The sequence below is a fragment of the Cinclus cinclus genome, chromosome 6 (genome assembly GCF_963662255.1).
Source record: "Cinclus cinclus chromosome 6, bCinCin1.1, whole genome shotgun sequence".
NCBI classification, from domain to species: Eukaryota; Metazoa; Chordata; class Aves; order Passeriformes; family Cinclidae; genus Cinclus; species Cinclus cinclus.
The window spans coordinates 9761027-9778230 of NC_085051.1; the positions used below are offsets into that span (position 1 = coordinate 9761027).

Consider the following 17204-nt stretch of genomic DNA (forward strand, 5'->3'; position numbering starts at 1 on the left):
GCATCACTGGGTAACTTGAGTCCCTCTTTCACCAAACTCCTCCCCGGCGTGACTCCCACATGGCTGCAGCTCCACCCTTCTGTCTCCACGGACGCAGCTCCACCCTGGTGTCTCCATGGACATTGGAAAAAAGGCCCTTGTTATCTTGTGTTCAGCCGGGTCCTGAGAGTTGTTCCTGGCTCAGCTGCCACCAGCCATCGGTAAATAAACACAACACCCACGGTAGACATGCAGATTGTCACCTGCTATCTGGTATTGCTCTTGCCTTCCTCCTCTGCCATTCCCAAATCATTCCCCAAAACCTTTCCTTGTCTTGGTGGGGATAAGTACCAGCAGGTGGGAGCTGCAGTGCCCATTCTGAGGGCTGTGGGACACCAGGATTTAGCCACACACAGTGCGAGCACAGCCTGGTTAATGTGCTAGAATAATGGAAACACCGGGGGGAAGTGGGAAAAAGATAGCAAATCCCAAATTATATGGTTATCCCACCTTTTCCTTTAGAGACACCACTACTGGCTGGCCCCCCTACTTGAGACAGAATGGGTTTATCTGCAGCAGGAACAGGGTGACACCCCAGGACTGGGCAGGTGCCACAGCTCGGGGGGGGCCTGACAGAAGATCCCAAAGGCAGAACTGGGGTGCAGCCCCCTCCTTTCCCATTGGTAGTGACCCCAAGCTCACACTGCCTGTGTCTCATGAGGATCCTGCCACAGATGATTCCCAAGGTGTCACTCCTGGGGGCTGTGCCTTGGAGGTGACACACCTCAGGACTGCAGGGCAAGGTACCCGACTTAACCAACTCAGCCTCAAAACTTTACTCCCAAGAGCAGGGAAAGCCACTAACGATCCCATAGGGAACAAAACAGAGCCTGCTGAGCCCTCAGGCTTGTCCTGTTTTTACACTGTTGTGGCCAAAACTGCCTTTCCATTTAACTGACCTACCAAAAAGATAACCCTGATGGACAAGAAAGGTCTTATCAGCTCCTGATTTGCTCCCAAGCCTCCCCACACCCCAGGCTTGTTCCATGCAATCCTTCACCATCTCCCAAATTCAACAGATTTACACCGGATTTTACATCTGATGCTGTGTCCATGACAAGTGGTCAGCCCTCAACAAAGGCTGCTCCAAAACCTGCTGCCCCAAACACACACAGCCAGTGGCTGTCGGGACCAGGAGCAGGGGATTCTCCCCAAAGATCCCCAGAGATCCAACAGGGTTCCCTCTGTCCCTTTCCCTCCCACAACAAGCCAACAGCACTGGTAGTTTATATCCTAAACAATGAGGAGCCAGAGTCGGGGTGTTTCTCCATGGGAACAGGCCCACAGACCTACCTGTACCTGTTCATTTATAGATACATAGTTATTCAATATGCATCTATATGTATTTATATATTATTAAGTATAGTATTATATATGCATATCTTCATAAAAGTATATACTGCACCCGTGGCCCTCTTCTTCCCTTTTTGGCCTCAAATCACGTGCTGGTTGATGCCTTTTGCAGCTCAGGCTGGTGTTTGTCCAGAGGCTGCTGGTGGTGCTGTGCCCGGCTCTAATCACCTCCATGGTAATTAGCACAGGGGATAACTGCTGTCCACCAGTGGCCACCTCCAGCACCAGCTTCATCTGGCAAAAGGGCTCTAAAGGCACAGCGAGAAGGAAAGAGAGGAGAAGGAAACCCCACGATGCCCACAGGCACAGCTGATGCAGGTTTCTTCTTACCCTGACACCTCTGTGGGCTCTTCCAGCCATGGAAAACCAGGGGGCTCCTCCTTGGCCCACAAGCCTTGTGACACCTGCTGGGTGTGCTGCTGTCCCCCTCCTCTTTTCTCTTTTCCCCTCTCTTTTCCCCCCTCTTTTCCCTTCCCCTGAAGCCGGAGCTGTTGAATTTTTCCCCCCGCAGGTTCAGGTGGAGGCGGAGCAGTGGGAGGGAGGGACAACCAGCCCTTCCCACGGGACTGGCGCCCGGGGATTGGGGCAGCGGGAGCGCCTGGCCGAGGGCAGGGACTGAACGGGGAGGAGAAATACATAAACTATTAAAACAGAAAGGGAAAAAAAAAAAAAAAAGTAGAAGAGAGAGAAATTCCAAGCACTGCTCTGGCCGGTCGGGTCAGCTCAAGCGGGAGGCGACGAGCAGGAAGCCTGCGGCTGGGGAAGCTCCAAAGGTAAATGCGACTCTGTTCTGCTTCCCTTTCCATGCTGAAGCCGCCTCAGATGAGGTCAGCAGGGTTTCACGCTCACCCCATTCCCTGTGCACTCCCACTTTGGCTGTCCTTCGTTCTCCTCCAGCTCTCCATCCCGCTTGCTCCCTCGGCACACCCACCCCACAACTCCCTGACCACGGTGCCTCCCTGCCCTCCTCGCTTTCGCCACAGCCGTGCTCCAGGGAATGCCGCGCCCAGCCATCATTCACAACCCCACAACGTCCGCACGGTCCTCTGCCTCAAACCCGGGGTGTCCCCACGCCAGGACGTGGGAAGTGGGAAATGCTGCCCGTTAGCCGGCGCTCCTCCCGCCCTGGCACTCAGCAGCCCCAGCACCCTCTCCGTGTTATCCAACACTGTCGTTCCCTGGAGCAAAGGGCTCCGGGGGTTTTGGGGCCTCCCCACACCCCCTGGCCAGGCTGCAGCTTGTTGGAGCTTCCTTATTCCGACCATCCGAGGAAATGGTTTAGGAGTGACCCATCCAGGAGCATCGTGCCAGGCAGAGACAGCCCCATGCCACACTCGTGAGCGTCTCCCACCCTTTCTCCATGTGAAATCCAGGTGGGCTGGCTCATCTCCATCCCGTCCTCTTCCCTCCCTGGCCATGGAGAAACTCAGTTAATCCTTTAGGTATAAATCACTCCCAGCTGGTCAAGCTGAACACATACTGGGCGTCTTTCATGTACCTTGATCCCTGGTTTCACCCCATGCCTGGCACTAACCTGTTGCAGAGGGAAGCACTGTGCCTGCATCCCTGCTCCAAGCCAGGCAGCAGCACAGACCTCCCCTTCCCATTCCACACCAAAGCACACAGGGGGACCAGCCCTGCTCCCACCCAAAATCAGGGTGCATCCAGAAGTGCTGAAGCTCCAGAGCAAAGAGAGCCCAAGGGAGAGGCTTTCACCCTTCCTGACTCCCAGATTGAGGCCAGGTGTTTACCATGGAAACCCTGGCACCGTGTCACCCCTGAGATTCTCACCTCAGTACCCGCATCAGGTACGTGGTGACAGAGGAGCCCAGCCTTGCCAGACTCTGCTCTGCTGTCTGCTCCCAGTATCCACCTCTTCCCACGGGGCCATCACAGTGACACCGCTGGTGATGCCAGCCGGGGGGATCCTTGCATGCCATCCCTGTGCTCCTCACTTGCCTGGAATGCTGTGCAGCTGTGCCAATCCCTGGGCACAACCACGGGGTAGCAACGTGCCGGCAACACCGCACCCACCGGGGAGCTCTCCAGGTGGGAGGCTGCGTTTCCATAAACAAACCAGACTACTGGTAATTAGTAGGTTCAAGGGCATGTCATGCTGGAGGCAGCTCTGCAGCCCAGGCAGGGGCTTGGCAGGTGACGGAGGTACCACTGAGACCCCCGAAGTGTACCATGGCAGAGCTCATTCCCCCACCTTGGTTTTGGGCTGAAGGCACATTTTTTAAATCCTGCAACCACTAGCTGGTCATTAATCACCTCCCACACATAAATTAATGGTTGGGAAAGCCAGGCTGGGAGTCAGCGCAGGGAGGGCAGGTGACATTGTGGCCACCAGGCTGTGGGTGGGACATGGCTTTGGCTTTGCCACAGAGCAGCACCCACCACCCCCAGATGGAATCGCTGCGGGGGCCAATGGGGGTGGCCGGGCCCTCCCTGTGCCAGCACTCACAGAGCCATTCCCGGTCTGTCCCAGGCCCAGCCCGCCCTGTGGCAGTGGCAGAAGCAGGTGGACTTTGTCCCCCCCCGGAAGACGCCGCGTGAGATGCTGGCAACGCCCACGCCTGTCACCTGAGCGCACCATGGCAGGTAGGTGAAATCCCAATTCTTCCCTGTTCTCAGCTGGGAAGGATCCCTGTGCGAGCTCAGATGGGGGTCTTGCTCTGGTATCACCTCTTAGGGTGCCAAGGGTCCTTCTCAGCCCCCCAAACCGGCTCAGCCTGTTGCTAAACAGCCACAAACACCACTCACTGTCAGACCCCCAAGGCAAAGCTTGTTTTTCCAGGATGGCTACAGCAGGCACGTGCCCTAGGGGGAGCTGGGTCAGCTTTCCCACCCAAACCCCCTCCCCTCTGTGCCCCCAGATCTTTGCAGCATGCCCCCTGAAATCTTGGTGCCAGCTGCCAACAAGACACTGGACTTAGTGCTGGGGAGCCAGGTTGAGCTGAACTGCACCGTGCGCTGGGTGGGCACTGAGCGCTGCCAGCCCATTCCTACCTGGAGCAAGGATGGGCAGTGGCTGGGCAGTGGGAGCAGCCAGGACACTGTCTGGTAAGGAGCCTGCCCTGGGGACGTCCATCCATCTGCTTTTGGGGGGGTGTCATCGGCCTGACCTCCAGCATCCCCGTCTCCTGTCAGGTTTGGCCAAAACTCCTCGGAGCAGTTCCTGGCCAGCGTCCTGCAGCTCAACCTCACCCATGACACCGATTTTGGGGTGTTTGCCTGCTGGATCAGCAATGCCACGGCCACCTTCACCCTGCAGCAAGCAGGTAGGAATCTGCTGGGGACAGGAAGGGAGCATCCCACAGAGAGCCCAGGTGCATGGGGGATTGAGAAGAGAGATGGGGCCCTGCTGCCTCTCCCACATCAGGGTGCAAATCTGCACCAAACCCAGGTATGATGCTCACCATGACCTTCCCTGTCCTGGCAGAGGCGGCAGGGCACGTGCCTGCAGTGTTGGCAGCCCTCCTGGTCCTGGTGCTCCTGATGCTCCTGGCTGTGCTCTATGTCCGGTGCCGCCTGAATGTGCTGCTCTGGTACCGGGACCACTACGGAGAGCTGGAGATCAACGGTGAGCCAGAGGTGACACCCCACTGGAAACAGCCACCCATGGTCCAGGGGGGTCACACAGCCCTTCCCATATTATCACTGCTCCATGGATCTCCCCAGATGGGAAGCTCTACGATGCCTACATCTCCCACGCCTCTGCTCCCGATGACCGAAAGTTCATCCACTTCATCGTGAAGCCGCAGCTGGAAAACCGCCACGGCTACAAGCTCTTCCTGGACGAGCAGAACATCCTGCCCAACTCAGGTAGGCACCACACAGGGCTGGGCAGGGGGTGACACAGGGACCTACCTGGGGTCTTGACATCCTTTTTGCCCACAGAGCCATCAGCTGACCTCATCATGAATGTCAGCCGGTGCCGGCGCCTCATCGTGGTGCTCTCTGTCGCATACCTGGAGCAGGATTGGTGCAACAGCAGCTTCAGGTAGGAGCAAAGCAGCTCCCACAGGAGAGGAGAGGGGCTGGAGGAGGACCTCACTTTCCTGTCACCCACTTATCTCGCAGGGAAGGGCTCTGGAGGCTGCTGGAGCTTTCCAGGAAACCCATCTTCATAGTCTTCGAGAGCCAGTACCGGGAGATCACTCACCCTGCCATCACCCTACTGAAGCAGCACCGAAGCGCAGTGACTCTGCTGGTGTGGAGAGCCGGCTCCATGGTGAGTGCTGAGCAGGATCCTGACCCCACCCAAAACTCCCTTTCCCTCCCCAGCACCCCACAGTGCGAGCTTCCTGCTGCCCTTTGGGACTGCCCCATGGTGAGAGCTGAGCAGGACCCACCTCACCAGCACCCCCTTCCATTCCCAGCTACCCATTTTGGGTCAACCTCCCTGCTGCCCTTTGGGGCTGCACCCTGGGCTCCAGTGCTAAAGAGCAGGTTGGGACACTCACCTTTTGGAGGACATTTCAAAACCCAACCAGAAGAGCCTTGGATCTGGGAACTCACCCCAAAAACCTGTATTGTCAGGACCCCGTGACACTCCAGGGCTGCCCCAGCCTTAGCTCCCAGAGCAGCGCTTTGGCCCAGGGCCACTCCGGCCATTTCAGGGCCAGGCTGGGAGCCGGAGCCCTGGGGAGGGTTCCAGCAGGTCGGGCCGGTTTCTCCACCGGCGCCTGGGCACAGTGCCACGCTGGAGCACAGCCCTCACCTTGGCTGAGCTCCCAGTGCTGGGCGAGCTGAGCCCGTGAAACCATGTGGGGCTGTGCTCCGGCGCTCATCCCCTCCCGGCTCCTGCAGACCCCATCGTCGGATTTCTGGAAGGAGCTGTGCCTGGCCCTGCCACGCAAGGTGTCCTTCCCAGGAAGTGTGGGGGACCCGCAGACCCAGCTACAGGAGGACAAGGACCCCATGCTGATCCTGCACAGCAGCTACCTGGACAGCACAGGAGACCTGGACCCGGACGGGGACCTTGGCACAGGTCCGTATCCCTGGCTGTTTCTCCGGAGGGGACAGATGTGCCCTGGAGGTCGCTCCTGGGCTTTCCAGCCCCTTCCTTCTCCACCTAAAAAACCCATCTCCCTGCTCCTGCCAGGCCTCCGAGGGCGTGTTTTTGGAAGCCCCCAGCCGCCCCGCCTCGGTGGCCACAGTGTTCCCAGGGCTCCAGCATCCAGCGGGATGGAGGATGTGCAGCTGCGGGAAGGGCAGCGCTCCGAGCTGGATGTCTCAGATCTGGGATCGCGCAACTACGGTGCCCGCACAGACTTCTACTGCCTGGTGACAGAGGATGACATCTGAGCAGGACCACAGGTGTCCCCCGTTCCTGTGGGGACACATGGACCAGGTCACGGCCGGGGAGCCCGGGAGTTATGATGGCATCAGAGCAGCAGCCATGCTGGGAAAGCAGGAGCTGGCTCCAAAGTGGAAAATTGGAAAACCATCAACAGGAGCACCATGCCTGTAATACCGCAGTGCCAACCCTGGGTGCCACCCAAGTGGCTGGGCCCTGGCCCCTCGCCATGGGTGGCAGGGACGTTTATCCCGTGTGATCGACAAGGGCTGTGATGGGTGATGCTTTCCGAGGAACAACGTGCCCCAGCCCCAGGAGTGCCTGACAGGAGTGGCAGCAGCACCTTTGTCCCATGGAAACCCCCGTGACAATAAAAGGCTGCTGCACCCACTGGGTCTGTCCATGATGGGGACTCAGGTGACGAGGGGGTCTCCCCACCACAGGCAGTGCTTTGGTCTGTCCTTCCCATGGCAGTGTCCATGTCACACTAACTCAGAGCGGGGTAAACTCACTCTGTGCTGGTGTCACAGGGGCACTGTACCCCCTCCCAGGTGCCATCCAAACACAGTTGCAGGTGGGCATCACTCAAGGCCTTTATTTCAGGGGTACACAGGGGTGGGAGGGTTGTACACAGACAGCTGCAGAGCCAAACACCCCATGACCCCAAGCCAGGACCGCAACGGTGCTGCTCACCATGGGGGCCACTCCAGCCCCTCCGCCTGCTCCCCCACCCTCCCACCCCTCTACCCACTCTACATCATCCCCCCGGGGTATCTTGTGCCCCCCAAGTATGGGGGCTCCCCCAGCCCCAAATCCACCGACAGTCCAAAGCCACCCCCAGCCTACCTGTGTGCCCCTCCTGGCCAGCACCATGGCACAGAGAGCTTTGGACCCATCTGCGCCCAGCACCGGGGACATCTCCCCACCCACGGGGTGATGCTGCTCAGCAAACATGGCCCTGCCTGGATCCTGCTCCTGCTGCATCAGCAGGGCCCAGCCCTGGCAGCAGCTGGTGAGGAGCGACAGCAACTGCTCTGCCACACCGGGACAGTCCCCACAGGGTGACAGATGGGACCCTGAGGCCCTCCCAGGCTTCCTGCAGTGAGGTCACAGGCAGCCCCATCAGACACACCCCCCTGCCCACCCTCCCTAGCAAAGGCGGAACACAGTGCTGTCACGGCATCACTTCCCAGCTCCCTGCAGGTGCTGTGCCACCCCATAAACTGTGAGAAGCCACCTCAGAGCCCTCCAAGCCCCCAAGCCATGCAAAGCCCCATCCACACCCAGCCAGGGCAGAACAAAAGTGTAACCCACAGCACATCCCACACTGCGATATGGGCATGGACACCTCCCTGGCCCCGTAGGTCAGGGAGCTGGGATAAAGCACCCCCAGAAGCCCCCTTGCCCCAGAATTGCTCTACAGGAGCCTTCCCAACTCTCTGCAGCTCCTGCCCCCCTGCCAAACTGCAGGACAAGCCAAGTTTTCCAGACAGCTACCTGAAAGTGGGGAGGGCCCCCAAGGGGTGCCATGGGGCAGCCCCCCCAACTGGAGTCCCAGTGGGGCCCCACAGCTGAGCCAAAAGCAGCCACTGGCATTAAGGCTGGACAGGAGGGAGGACAAGTGTCCCCTAGCCAGGGAATGGGACCCGGCAGAGGACAGAGGCACGTGGGATGTAGGGATTTGGCTACAGAGCAGGGGTCCGGCAGCAAGCAGCCTCTCCACGGCATGGCCGGCAGCATGGAGCATCCCAGCGAGGCATTCCAGCTCCCAGGGTGTCCTCACAGGCTGAGGAAGTCCTCCTTCCGGTACCCCTTCTGCAAGGAGACAGCCCCATCAGGCACACAGAGTTCCTCTGCTCCAGCACTGATGGGCCCCACCCCACTTGCACAGGGACAATGCTCTGGGATCTCCCCACTCCTGCGGAAAAGCAGGCAGGAATGGGGCCTCACTGTATCCTGGGGAAGCATTTTGGGTGGTGTGGCTCTCCAGGATGAATCCTTTGGTCTTGATTCCCTAGGGATCCTCCCACTGGCTGCAGGAGGCTCTGGAATGGGTACGTACCATCTTGAAGTCCCGGTGGAGCTTGGTGTACTGCCACATATTTCCCAGGAGGCTGGCGGCGGCTCGGGAGGACTTCTCGTTGTCCGAGCTGGGAAAGGGACAGGATGCAATGATGTTTTGGGGACCACTGAGCCTGAGACAATGGCCACCAGTACAAGGAGACCACCCCAGAGGGGCCCAGGGGGACTTAGTGTGGGTGGGGAGAGGCAGGAGGTGAACATTTGGATCCATCACAACAGACAGGAGCATAGAGTATCCCTGATGGGAAAAGGCAGCTGTGGCAATGGTGGGGTGTCCTTATGGGGTGACAAAGGGCTGGCAGGTGGCCACGAGGCTACTCTGAGCCAGTCTGTGGACCCCCAACACTGAGACTTGGGAAGGGAAACTTGTGACCCTCTTTCCCTGTGCTGGAACAGAGAGGGAGAGGAGAGGACACAAGCCCAGGTATGAGCTGGCACCTGTCCCGTCGCTTCTTGATGAAGAAGAGCTTCCTGAGGCCATCGAAGTAGACAATGTCACGGGCGGCCATGGGGCTCTCCACCACCAGGTTGTTGAGCACAGCAATGATGTTCACGATGACGTCGGCAGGCGGGGCCTTGTCCCCGGCACTCCCTGGCAGCTTCTCGATTAGGTGGCTGACCACCTTGGTGGCTGTGGGCAAAGGGCACATCAGGGCTGGTGGCCAGAGCCGTGAGGGACAGAGCCATGTCTGGGAACAGGGGATGGAGCAGCCTGCAGGCTCGGCTGCAAGTGGGAATGCAGCAGGAAGGATGTGGTTGGAGATAACAACGGGAGGCAAAGGAAAAGGTTGGGAAGCACGCCCCCCCCCCAGCCCGGGTTCACTCCTGGCACTCACACATCTCATCCTTATTGCGGGCATGGCGGGACAGGTTGCGGATGAGGCCGGTGAGGGAGCGCAGCTGGTGGTGGTCGGCAGTGCGGACACGGTCCAGCACGGGATTCAGGATGCGCTCCTGCTCCAGCGCCAGCCGGCTCAGCACACCCGCCCACTGCAAGGCAAACATCCCCTTGGAGACTCCGACAGCTCCCTCCTCCTCCTCCTCTCCCCTCCTCTCACAGGGAGCAGGTCAGGGTGAACCCGGGGAGGGGGGGGCAGGTTGTGGGGACCCCTCGGCCTCACCCTGCGGTCCCCAGCTGTGATGTTCTGCAGGGCGCCCGAGGCCGCCTCTGTCGTGTGCTTGTTGAGCTCACAGCGCTGCAGCAGCCGGTTGTAGATGCCCACGATCTGTGGGTTCCAGAGCCACTCCATGCCCTTGGGGTCCTTGGAGACCTCCGTGAAGGTGACAATGTCTGCGTTCAGGTAGTGCTGAGGGACAGGGGCACTGTTAAGACTCTGGGGGTCTCCCCTCTGCAGTGCCTCTCACTGCCAGTGCTCCCTTTGCCCTGCCTGCCTCACGTGAACTGCTGGCCAGGGAGCTGGCAGGTCACCCTGGCTGCATCACACCCCATGGCATGGAAAAAGTGGGGTTTCAGCACCCTGATTCACCCTAAACACCTGATTCACCCTCTGCTGAGCTCAGCTCTGTGTCCCACCCACCAGCTGAGGCCGGCATCCACCTCCGCCCTGGCATCATCTCTGCTGCCAGCGCTCCCCAGTGCCAGCCACACCCCAGTGACATGGCCAGGATGTGCCCCCACTGACCTCCCGGGCTTTCTTGCTCTGGGGGCTGAAGCAGCCCACCAGCTCCCCTGTCACCGTGCCACCCGCGTTCCTTCGGTGGCCCTCGAGGCGCTGGAGCGAGGAGGGGGGCATCTCGTCGTACAGGCGGTAGGAGAGGTTGCGCAGGACACAGACAGCATTCTCCACGCTCTGGGGGCACAGGGGACACAAGGGTGTCATCCCTGGGACATCTGCAGGGTGTGTCCAGCTAGCACAGGGGCCTCATGGCAAAGTCATCACACTGGCTGTGCCCAGTGAGCTCGGATGGAGCCGGGCTGGTTTTCCCAGCATGACATCAAGATGTGCCTTTGCACAATGAGATGGGGGAGCAGCACCTCAACACCCACAACACCAGCTCAGGGGCTTACCTTGTCCTCTGACTTCCCCACCTCCAGGGAGCTGTTCACATAGTGGATCATGGAGTCCACCAGCCCGTGGCACTCACGCATCTTCTGCCGGGTCTGCTGGCTGGCAGAGCTCAGGTTCCTGCATAGGAATGGGGTTCTGTCATGAAGAGAAGGGGATCCCCCACAGCCACCCCTTCCTGTGCCCAAAGAAGAGCTGTGCAAACAGTGCTCCTATCCCCTTCTCCCTCCAATACTTTGCTCCGAGTGGGAGGACCTGGAAGAGATACCTGAGGAAGCCTGTGGAGTTATAAAAGATCTCTGCCTCCGAGGGGTTCTGCTGGATGACACCCGAGCCCCCCAGCCCAGACAGAGGGACCAGGACCAGGTCTGTCAGCTGCTCCAGCGTGTCCCGGGCCAGGCGATCCTTCAGGTTGTCACTGGAGGACAGATTCCACAGGATCCCTGCACACAGGGGGACCCTCAGTACCAGAGCAGCTGGAGAGCACATCCACCCCAACTCCCCTCCCCGGGGGGCTCATGCTGGTGAAAATTATGCAAAGGGACCATTCCCGTGGAGCAACATCCCAGCTCCACTCACATGAGAGAAGTAGAAGGCCATCCCCAGGGGAAAAGGGACCCTTGCCTACCCCACCGCCGTCCCCAACCTGTGACATTCTTGCGGAGCTCGTCGTCGGGCTCCCGCAGGGTGCGCATGAGCTCGTAGATGCCATTCTCCTCCACCAGCGCCAGCTTGTTCTCAGCGTTGTCGTAGATGAGGTTGCGCATGGCGCCAGTGGCGTGGCGCTGCACCTCCTGGTTCGGGCTGTTGAACAGCTTCACCAGCTTGGGCATGGCCTGCAGGCTGCGAGCCTGGGGGACAGCCCAGGGGGTCAGACATGCTGTGCTCGCAGGGCTCCCTCCGGTTCCTGCACCTGTCCACAGCATCGGAGGGGCTGTTCCCACTGGGAAACCCTCTGCTCCCACCCTTCCAGGGCCTCACCTGCTTCTTGGCGCTGCTGTCACTGTAGCACTTGTGCTGCAGGTAGGCAGCACCCAGCACCTGCAGGTTGGGGTCACTGGCGATCAGGTACTTCACTGCTGAGGGCAGGTCGATGTCATCAAACCTAGAACCACAGCCGGGTGAGTCCCAGCAGAACATCCTCCGGGATACTCCACCTCTGTGCCCCACCATGTTCTCCAAGGAGTCCCATCAACCCATCTCCTTCCCACTGCGCTCAGGGCGTGGGACTTCATTCCCAGTGGGACAAGCATCATCCGCCTGCCATATGTCCATGCAGGAGCCAGGGTCAGAGGCAGGACACACTCAGAGGTCAGCCTGTGCTGTGGTCCATCACCACAGCACCAAGCTGCAACCACCATCTTCCCAACACCCCTTGTGCCCAGTGGGAGCTGGAAGGTCACCTCCCCCGACAGGCAACCACAGCAGAAACAAGGACCAAGCCACCCCAGAGCAGCCCCTGGCCCTCACCCTCCGGCATGGTGCCCAAGCAGCGAGCTATGCCCATTGTACATCTCCATGGCGCGTGGCTCCGCCAGGTGATGGCCGGATTCGGCCAGGCTGCGCACTGAGGGGGCACGGGAGCTGTGCTCCCCCAGGCCCAGGAAGGCACCGCTGCCTCCCGCCGGCATCGTGCCAAAGGAGCCAGTGCTGAGGCGCGAGCGGTTGTTGCTCTGGAAGCGCTGCAGCGTGCGCATGGCGGGCGCGCGGATGGTGCGGCTCGGCGGCCCCTCAGCACCGTCCAGCCAGTCGCAGGCGGCCTTGGTGGCCGTGCCAGAGCTCAGCTGCCGCTCGTAGGCGAAGGAGCGGCCGAAGCTGCCGCCAGCCTGACTCTTGTAGAGCTGCCGGTGCCCCGGCGCATCCAGCTGCTCCGACAGGACGCTGTAGCGGTCATCGGCGAGCGGGAGGGGTCCGTCGGCCAGGCGCAGGGAGCGCAGCGACAGCGTGTCCAGGTTCTGCCGGCAGCGGAAGTTGCGCTCGTGGAAGGAGCTGGGCCGCGGCGAGGCGGTGGCCACCTGCGAGGCCGCGTAGCCGGTGACGTAGGCACGGCCCTTGGCCAGGCCCCCGTTGCTGATGGTGGCCACGCGCTTGTGCGGGGTGAGGTCCACGGCCGAGCGCGAGGACCAGCCGCTGCCCTGCAGCGTGCCGAAATCCTTCTTAGCCAGTGGCTGGTACAGCTGCAGGCGTGGAAATGGAAGGTTAGGAATCCATCCCTCCATCCTCACCAGGGGAGCTCGGAGATCTCCCCAGCATAGCAGAGGGGGCAGGCAGGGGACAGAGCCCCGGTACGTACCGAGGTTTTGGGGTCCACACCATTGCTCTGGGAGCGGGAGCTGAAGGAGGAGCGCAGGGTCGAGCTGTACTGACCACCTGCAGGATGGACAGCCACAGAGGAGACAGTGTAAGCACGGGCAGGGCAGGGCAGGGAGGGATCTGGAAAGCAAAGATCGTCCCAGCTCATTCAGGGGGACCTGCTGCGGGATCCACAGCAGCACAAGCAGAGCTGGGGGGGACAAAGGGGTGGGAGGAAGCCGCCTTCACCTGCCCGCTGGCCACGGTGAGCAGAAGTGGCCTCCCCGCCCTGCCTTGTGCCCCGACGGCAAGGGCACTAATTGCCACCTTGGCGGGGACGCCGGGGCTAAGCCGGGTCCCCCCAGCCGCGCCTGGATCAGCAACCCAGGCATTCCCCCACAGCCGTCCCGGCTCTCCCATCCCGGGAACGGGACCCTGGCAGGGACTTGGCCACCCCACTGCCCCCCATGGCACCTCACGCTGCCCATCTGCCCTGCCACCGCCCCAGGGCCACAGGCGGTACACGACAGGGACGCCGCCAGTGCTGGTGCTGCCAGCAGGGTGACTCACGCCTTGGGCAGCCCTCGGGGTGTCAGAGGGGGTCTGTCCCCACGGCTGGGGTGCCCAGCACGGGGGTCGGGGCTCGGGGGATCCCGGCGGTGCCGGGCAGGGCGGCAGGGCGGAGGCCGCCGGCGCAGACGTTAAATGGAAGAGCTGGAGCCAGGCCAGCGCTGCCGCTCAGGGCTGGGGGAGGCTCTGCCAGGGCGGGAAAATCCTCCCCCCAGCCAGCCCCATGCAGGGTGTGCGACCCCACCAGCGCAAAGCCCTCCAAGGGCAGCTGGGGAAACTGAGGCAGGACCCCGAGTGGGGTGAAACGAGCCCACGCTGGGGCTCGGCTACCCCTGGGTCACAGTGCTGGGGATGCTCGGGGGCGGTCGGGGGAATCAGTCAGGGTGCTGGGCACTCCCCAGCCCGCACCCAGGGTGGACCCAGAGCCCAGTGCCGATCGAGGGGCTCCCACCACCCATCCCACCGCGTGTTCCCAGGGGGTCCCGGGGGGTTTCCAACCTCTGGTGCCGTCGGTGAGGTCCTCGGGGCGGGCGGACGCTTGCCCCCGCAGCATCATGCGGATGCGGACCTGCTCCTGGACACGGGCGCTGCGCAGCCGCTGGGCCTCGGCCGCCTCCCGGCCACGCTCGTCCAGCTGCCGGTCCGAGGGCAAGGCCAGCGAGCAAACACCGGCCTCGGGCTGCAGGGCCGACAGCAGGAAGGCATTAGTCTCCTGCATGGCGGCGAGGGGCCGTGGGCAGCCCTGCCGCCCTGCGCAGGTGAGCGGCGGCAGTGGCGGCGTTCCGGCGTTCCCCAGCCGTAGGGAGGCTCCGTCCCGGCCCGTCCGTCCCGCCCCGCCGCCACGCCTCGACAGGAAAAGGAGGGGGCCCCACCGGGGCTACTGTCACCATTGACACCATCGCCATCGTCACCTGCACAGGTAGAGGTGCCCAGGGGCGACCTTGCGGGGACGAGGGAGGTGGGTGGTCCAGGGGTCTGCGGGTCCTACCTTGGGAAAAGCCAGGAGCCCCTCAGACAGTCACCCCCTGACTCCTGGGCAGCCACACCAGTGAGCCCCAGACCCCCACACACTGTCTCATCAAGGAGCCCAAGACCCCTTGGCCACCTCCCTGAAGAGCCCTGAGCCCCCCAGAAGCCTCCCCCCTTGATCTCTGCCACTGAACCCTGGAAGAACCACATTGTTCCTCCAGTGAGCCCTGAAGTCTCATGAGGTCTCCTAGAAGAGCCCCAGACCCCTGGAGAACCTTCCTGTTGACCTCCAGAGACTCACACAGCCCTGCCACTGAGCCCCAGACCCCTCCAATGTCCCTCCAATGAGCTCAAGACCCCCAGGAAAACTCAGTGGAGAGAGCTCTGAACCCCCGTATGACCTCTCTATACAGCTCTGGAACCCCAGATTGTCACTCCAGTGAGCCCCAGACCCTCACATGGGCTCCCAGGAGGGTCCCAGACCACCAGGGAGACCCCTCAACCAGCCCTGACCACAAAGCCCCCCCCTTCCACAGGGACCCCCAGATGGCTCCAGCCACTTTCCAGGAGCACTCTGGATCCCAATTTGGCACGGGGGTCCGGCCTGAAGTGGGGGCTCCCTGCAGTAAATCCTGGCTGGGCCCTCCCTGCTTTGCTTTTCAAATCAGCCGGGGAATGAAGAAACAACAATAAAAAAGGGGCGGCTGAGCGCCGCGGGCCCGCGGTGACGAACACGGTGACTCAGGCCCCGCTGCCACCACAGGTACTAATTAGCCTCGCCCCACCTGCCGAGCCACCCCATCACAGCGACATTGAGGACACCACGTCCCCCTGGCCAGCTGTGCTGGGGATCAGCTCCCAAAATCTCCCGAAATCCCCCCGCTGCCAGGCCACGCCGCTGTGGGCCTGCAGGCCCGGGTCATTCCTGAGCAGAGCCGTGGCCATGCTCAGGCCCTGCTCGGGGACACGGTGGCTCCGTGTCGCTGGCCAGGTGGTTTTGGGGTGAGCGTGGCCACGCAGGGCTGGCTCTGTGGCCAGGCCTGGCTCAGCGCTTGGCGTCACCCACAGGAGCGTTCTGGGCTGGGCCAGGTTTACAACACCTGGCGGTGACACCGTACGTGTGCTTCGGTCGGGGGGTGAAAAGGGCGGCTGTCCCCAAGGAATGTGCCGCCGTCAGCAGGAGCTGTGGCAGGGGCGGGGTGGTGGCAAGAGCTGCGGGCCAGCGCTTTGGGGTGACAGTCCCTCAAATCCCCCTTTGGTAGCACCACACCAATGTACTGAGGACCAACACAGTGGGTGGATAACCCACTTCCCCATCTCTGGGGTTTTTGGGACGCCCCCCACCCCTTTATAGCCCTAAGAGTCTTTTGGGGTACAGCACCCAGGAAAAACCCCGAGCCCCCCCCCTCTCTTCTCCCACTGCGGCACCACCCCACGGGTGCACGGGGTTTGGCAGAGCTCGGCGGGCGCTCCCAACCCTCCGAGCCCGCATGAATCACGGGTTCCCCCTGCAGCGGGCGGAGGGGGTGGATCGCTCCCTCTGCAAGCCACCACTTGCCCGCCCTCCCTGTGCCAGGATCACGGGGGATTGGGGCCATCCCGGGAGGCCCCCAGCCCTAGGGGACAGAGGGGCTTGGGGGACAACCCGAAGCCCACTGGCAGCCCCGCCATCCCCCAGCTTTTTCTCCCTCCCAAGCCCTCATTGCCCCAGCATAACACTGCCCTGCTGCTGACAAAAATTTGTGGGATCCCGGGGGATTCAAGGAATGTTTGGAGCTGGAATGGGCAGCGCTGGCCTCATCAAGCAGTTCGTTAATTAGGGAAGGGTTGGATAGCCGAGGTATACACCAGGGGGCTTAAAAGCAGCAGATCAGCACAAAGAAAACACTTGAAGCAAAATTGAGGGATTCCCGAGGGAATCCGACAACAGCTGGAGTAACACCGTTAAATAAACCCAATCTGGGGTCCCTAAAGCAGCCGCTGACCGCCCCGCAGCCTGGAGGCACCTCTTGTCACTCCCCCATGGGGTGACAGAGCCACATTCCCAGGGACCCCCCAGCTCCTGGGAGCGCCGCGTCCTCTCCCACCCCCCCCGAGCAGCGCCGAGTGCCCGTCCCCACGCTCGGGTCCCCAGGGCTGGCCGTGCCCATCGGTGTCGGGGGCAGGGAGTGGCTCCAGGCAGCCCGGCCACCGCGCACACGTGCCAGGAGCCACGCTGGGGACACCGAGGGACAAGGGAGGGAGGCACGGGGAGGGAGGGAAAAGCCTCCTGGCCAGAGCTGGCCGGTGTCGGGCAGCCACCAGACCCACATGTTGGAGCCCCAGACCCCCGGCACCAGCCTGGCCAGTGGATGGGGGACAGGGTGCGTGGCAGGGCGAGTGACACCAGCTCTTCCCCGGGACCCGCGGTGGGGACAGCGGTGACAATGGCCACAGGAGTGAGTGGCCGGCACGTACCTGGGTGGGTGGCCCCGGAGGGCCACTGTCCTGCAGCATCCTCGGGCAGGCAGGTGCACCCCTGGGTGCTGCGGGGTGCGGGTGGGCGCCGGCGTCTGCGGCGGGCGTGG

The 17204-nt window shown here is 61.9% G+C and overlaps 2 protein-coding genes across 2 annotated transcripts; one reads left to right on the forward strand and one right to left on the reverse strand.

Moving 5' to 3' along the window:
* The first annotated feature begins 228 nt into the window (after positions 1-228).
* SIGIRR (single Ig and TIR domain containing) lies at positions 229-6705 on the forward strand. Its single transcript, XM_062494607.1, has 15 exons — positions 229-252; positions 1505-1567; positions 1904-2000; positions 2206-2219; positions 2290-2479; positions 3136-3200; positions 3884-3973; positions 4220-4458; positions 4546-4676; positions 4838-4978; positions 5077-5220; positions 5296-5398; positions 5479-5629; positions 6208-6388; positions 6503-6705. The coding sequence occupies exons 1-15, from the start codon at positions 229-231 to the stop codon at positions 6703-6705; spliced, it is 1836 nt and encodes a 611-aa protein (XP_062350591.1).
* A 1771-nt stretch (positions 6706-8476) lies between these two features.
* PKP3 (plakophilin 3) lies at positions 8477-17133 on the reverse strand. The gene is made up of 14 exons (XM_062494812.1): positions 17095-17133; positions 14167-14347; positions 13100-13176; positions 12277-12983; positions 11788-11911; positions 11453-11657; positions 11075-11249; positions 10809-10926; positions 10423-10590; positions 9901-10086; positions 9616-9769; positions 9218-9410; positions 8760-8847; positions 8477-8512 (listed from the first exon to the last, which is right to left on the reverse strand). The coding sequence occupies exons 1-14, from the start codon at positions 17131-17133 to the stop codon at positions 8477-8479; spliced, it is 2451 nt and encodes an 816-aa protein (XP_062350796.1).
* Positions 17134-17204: the final 71 nt, after the last annotated feature.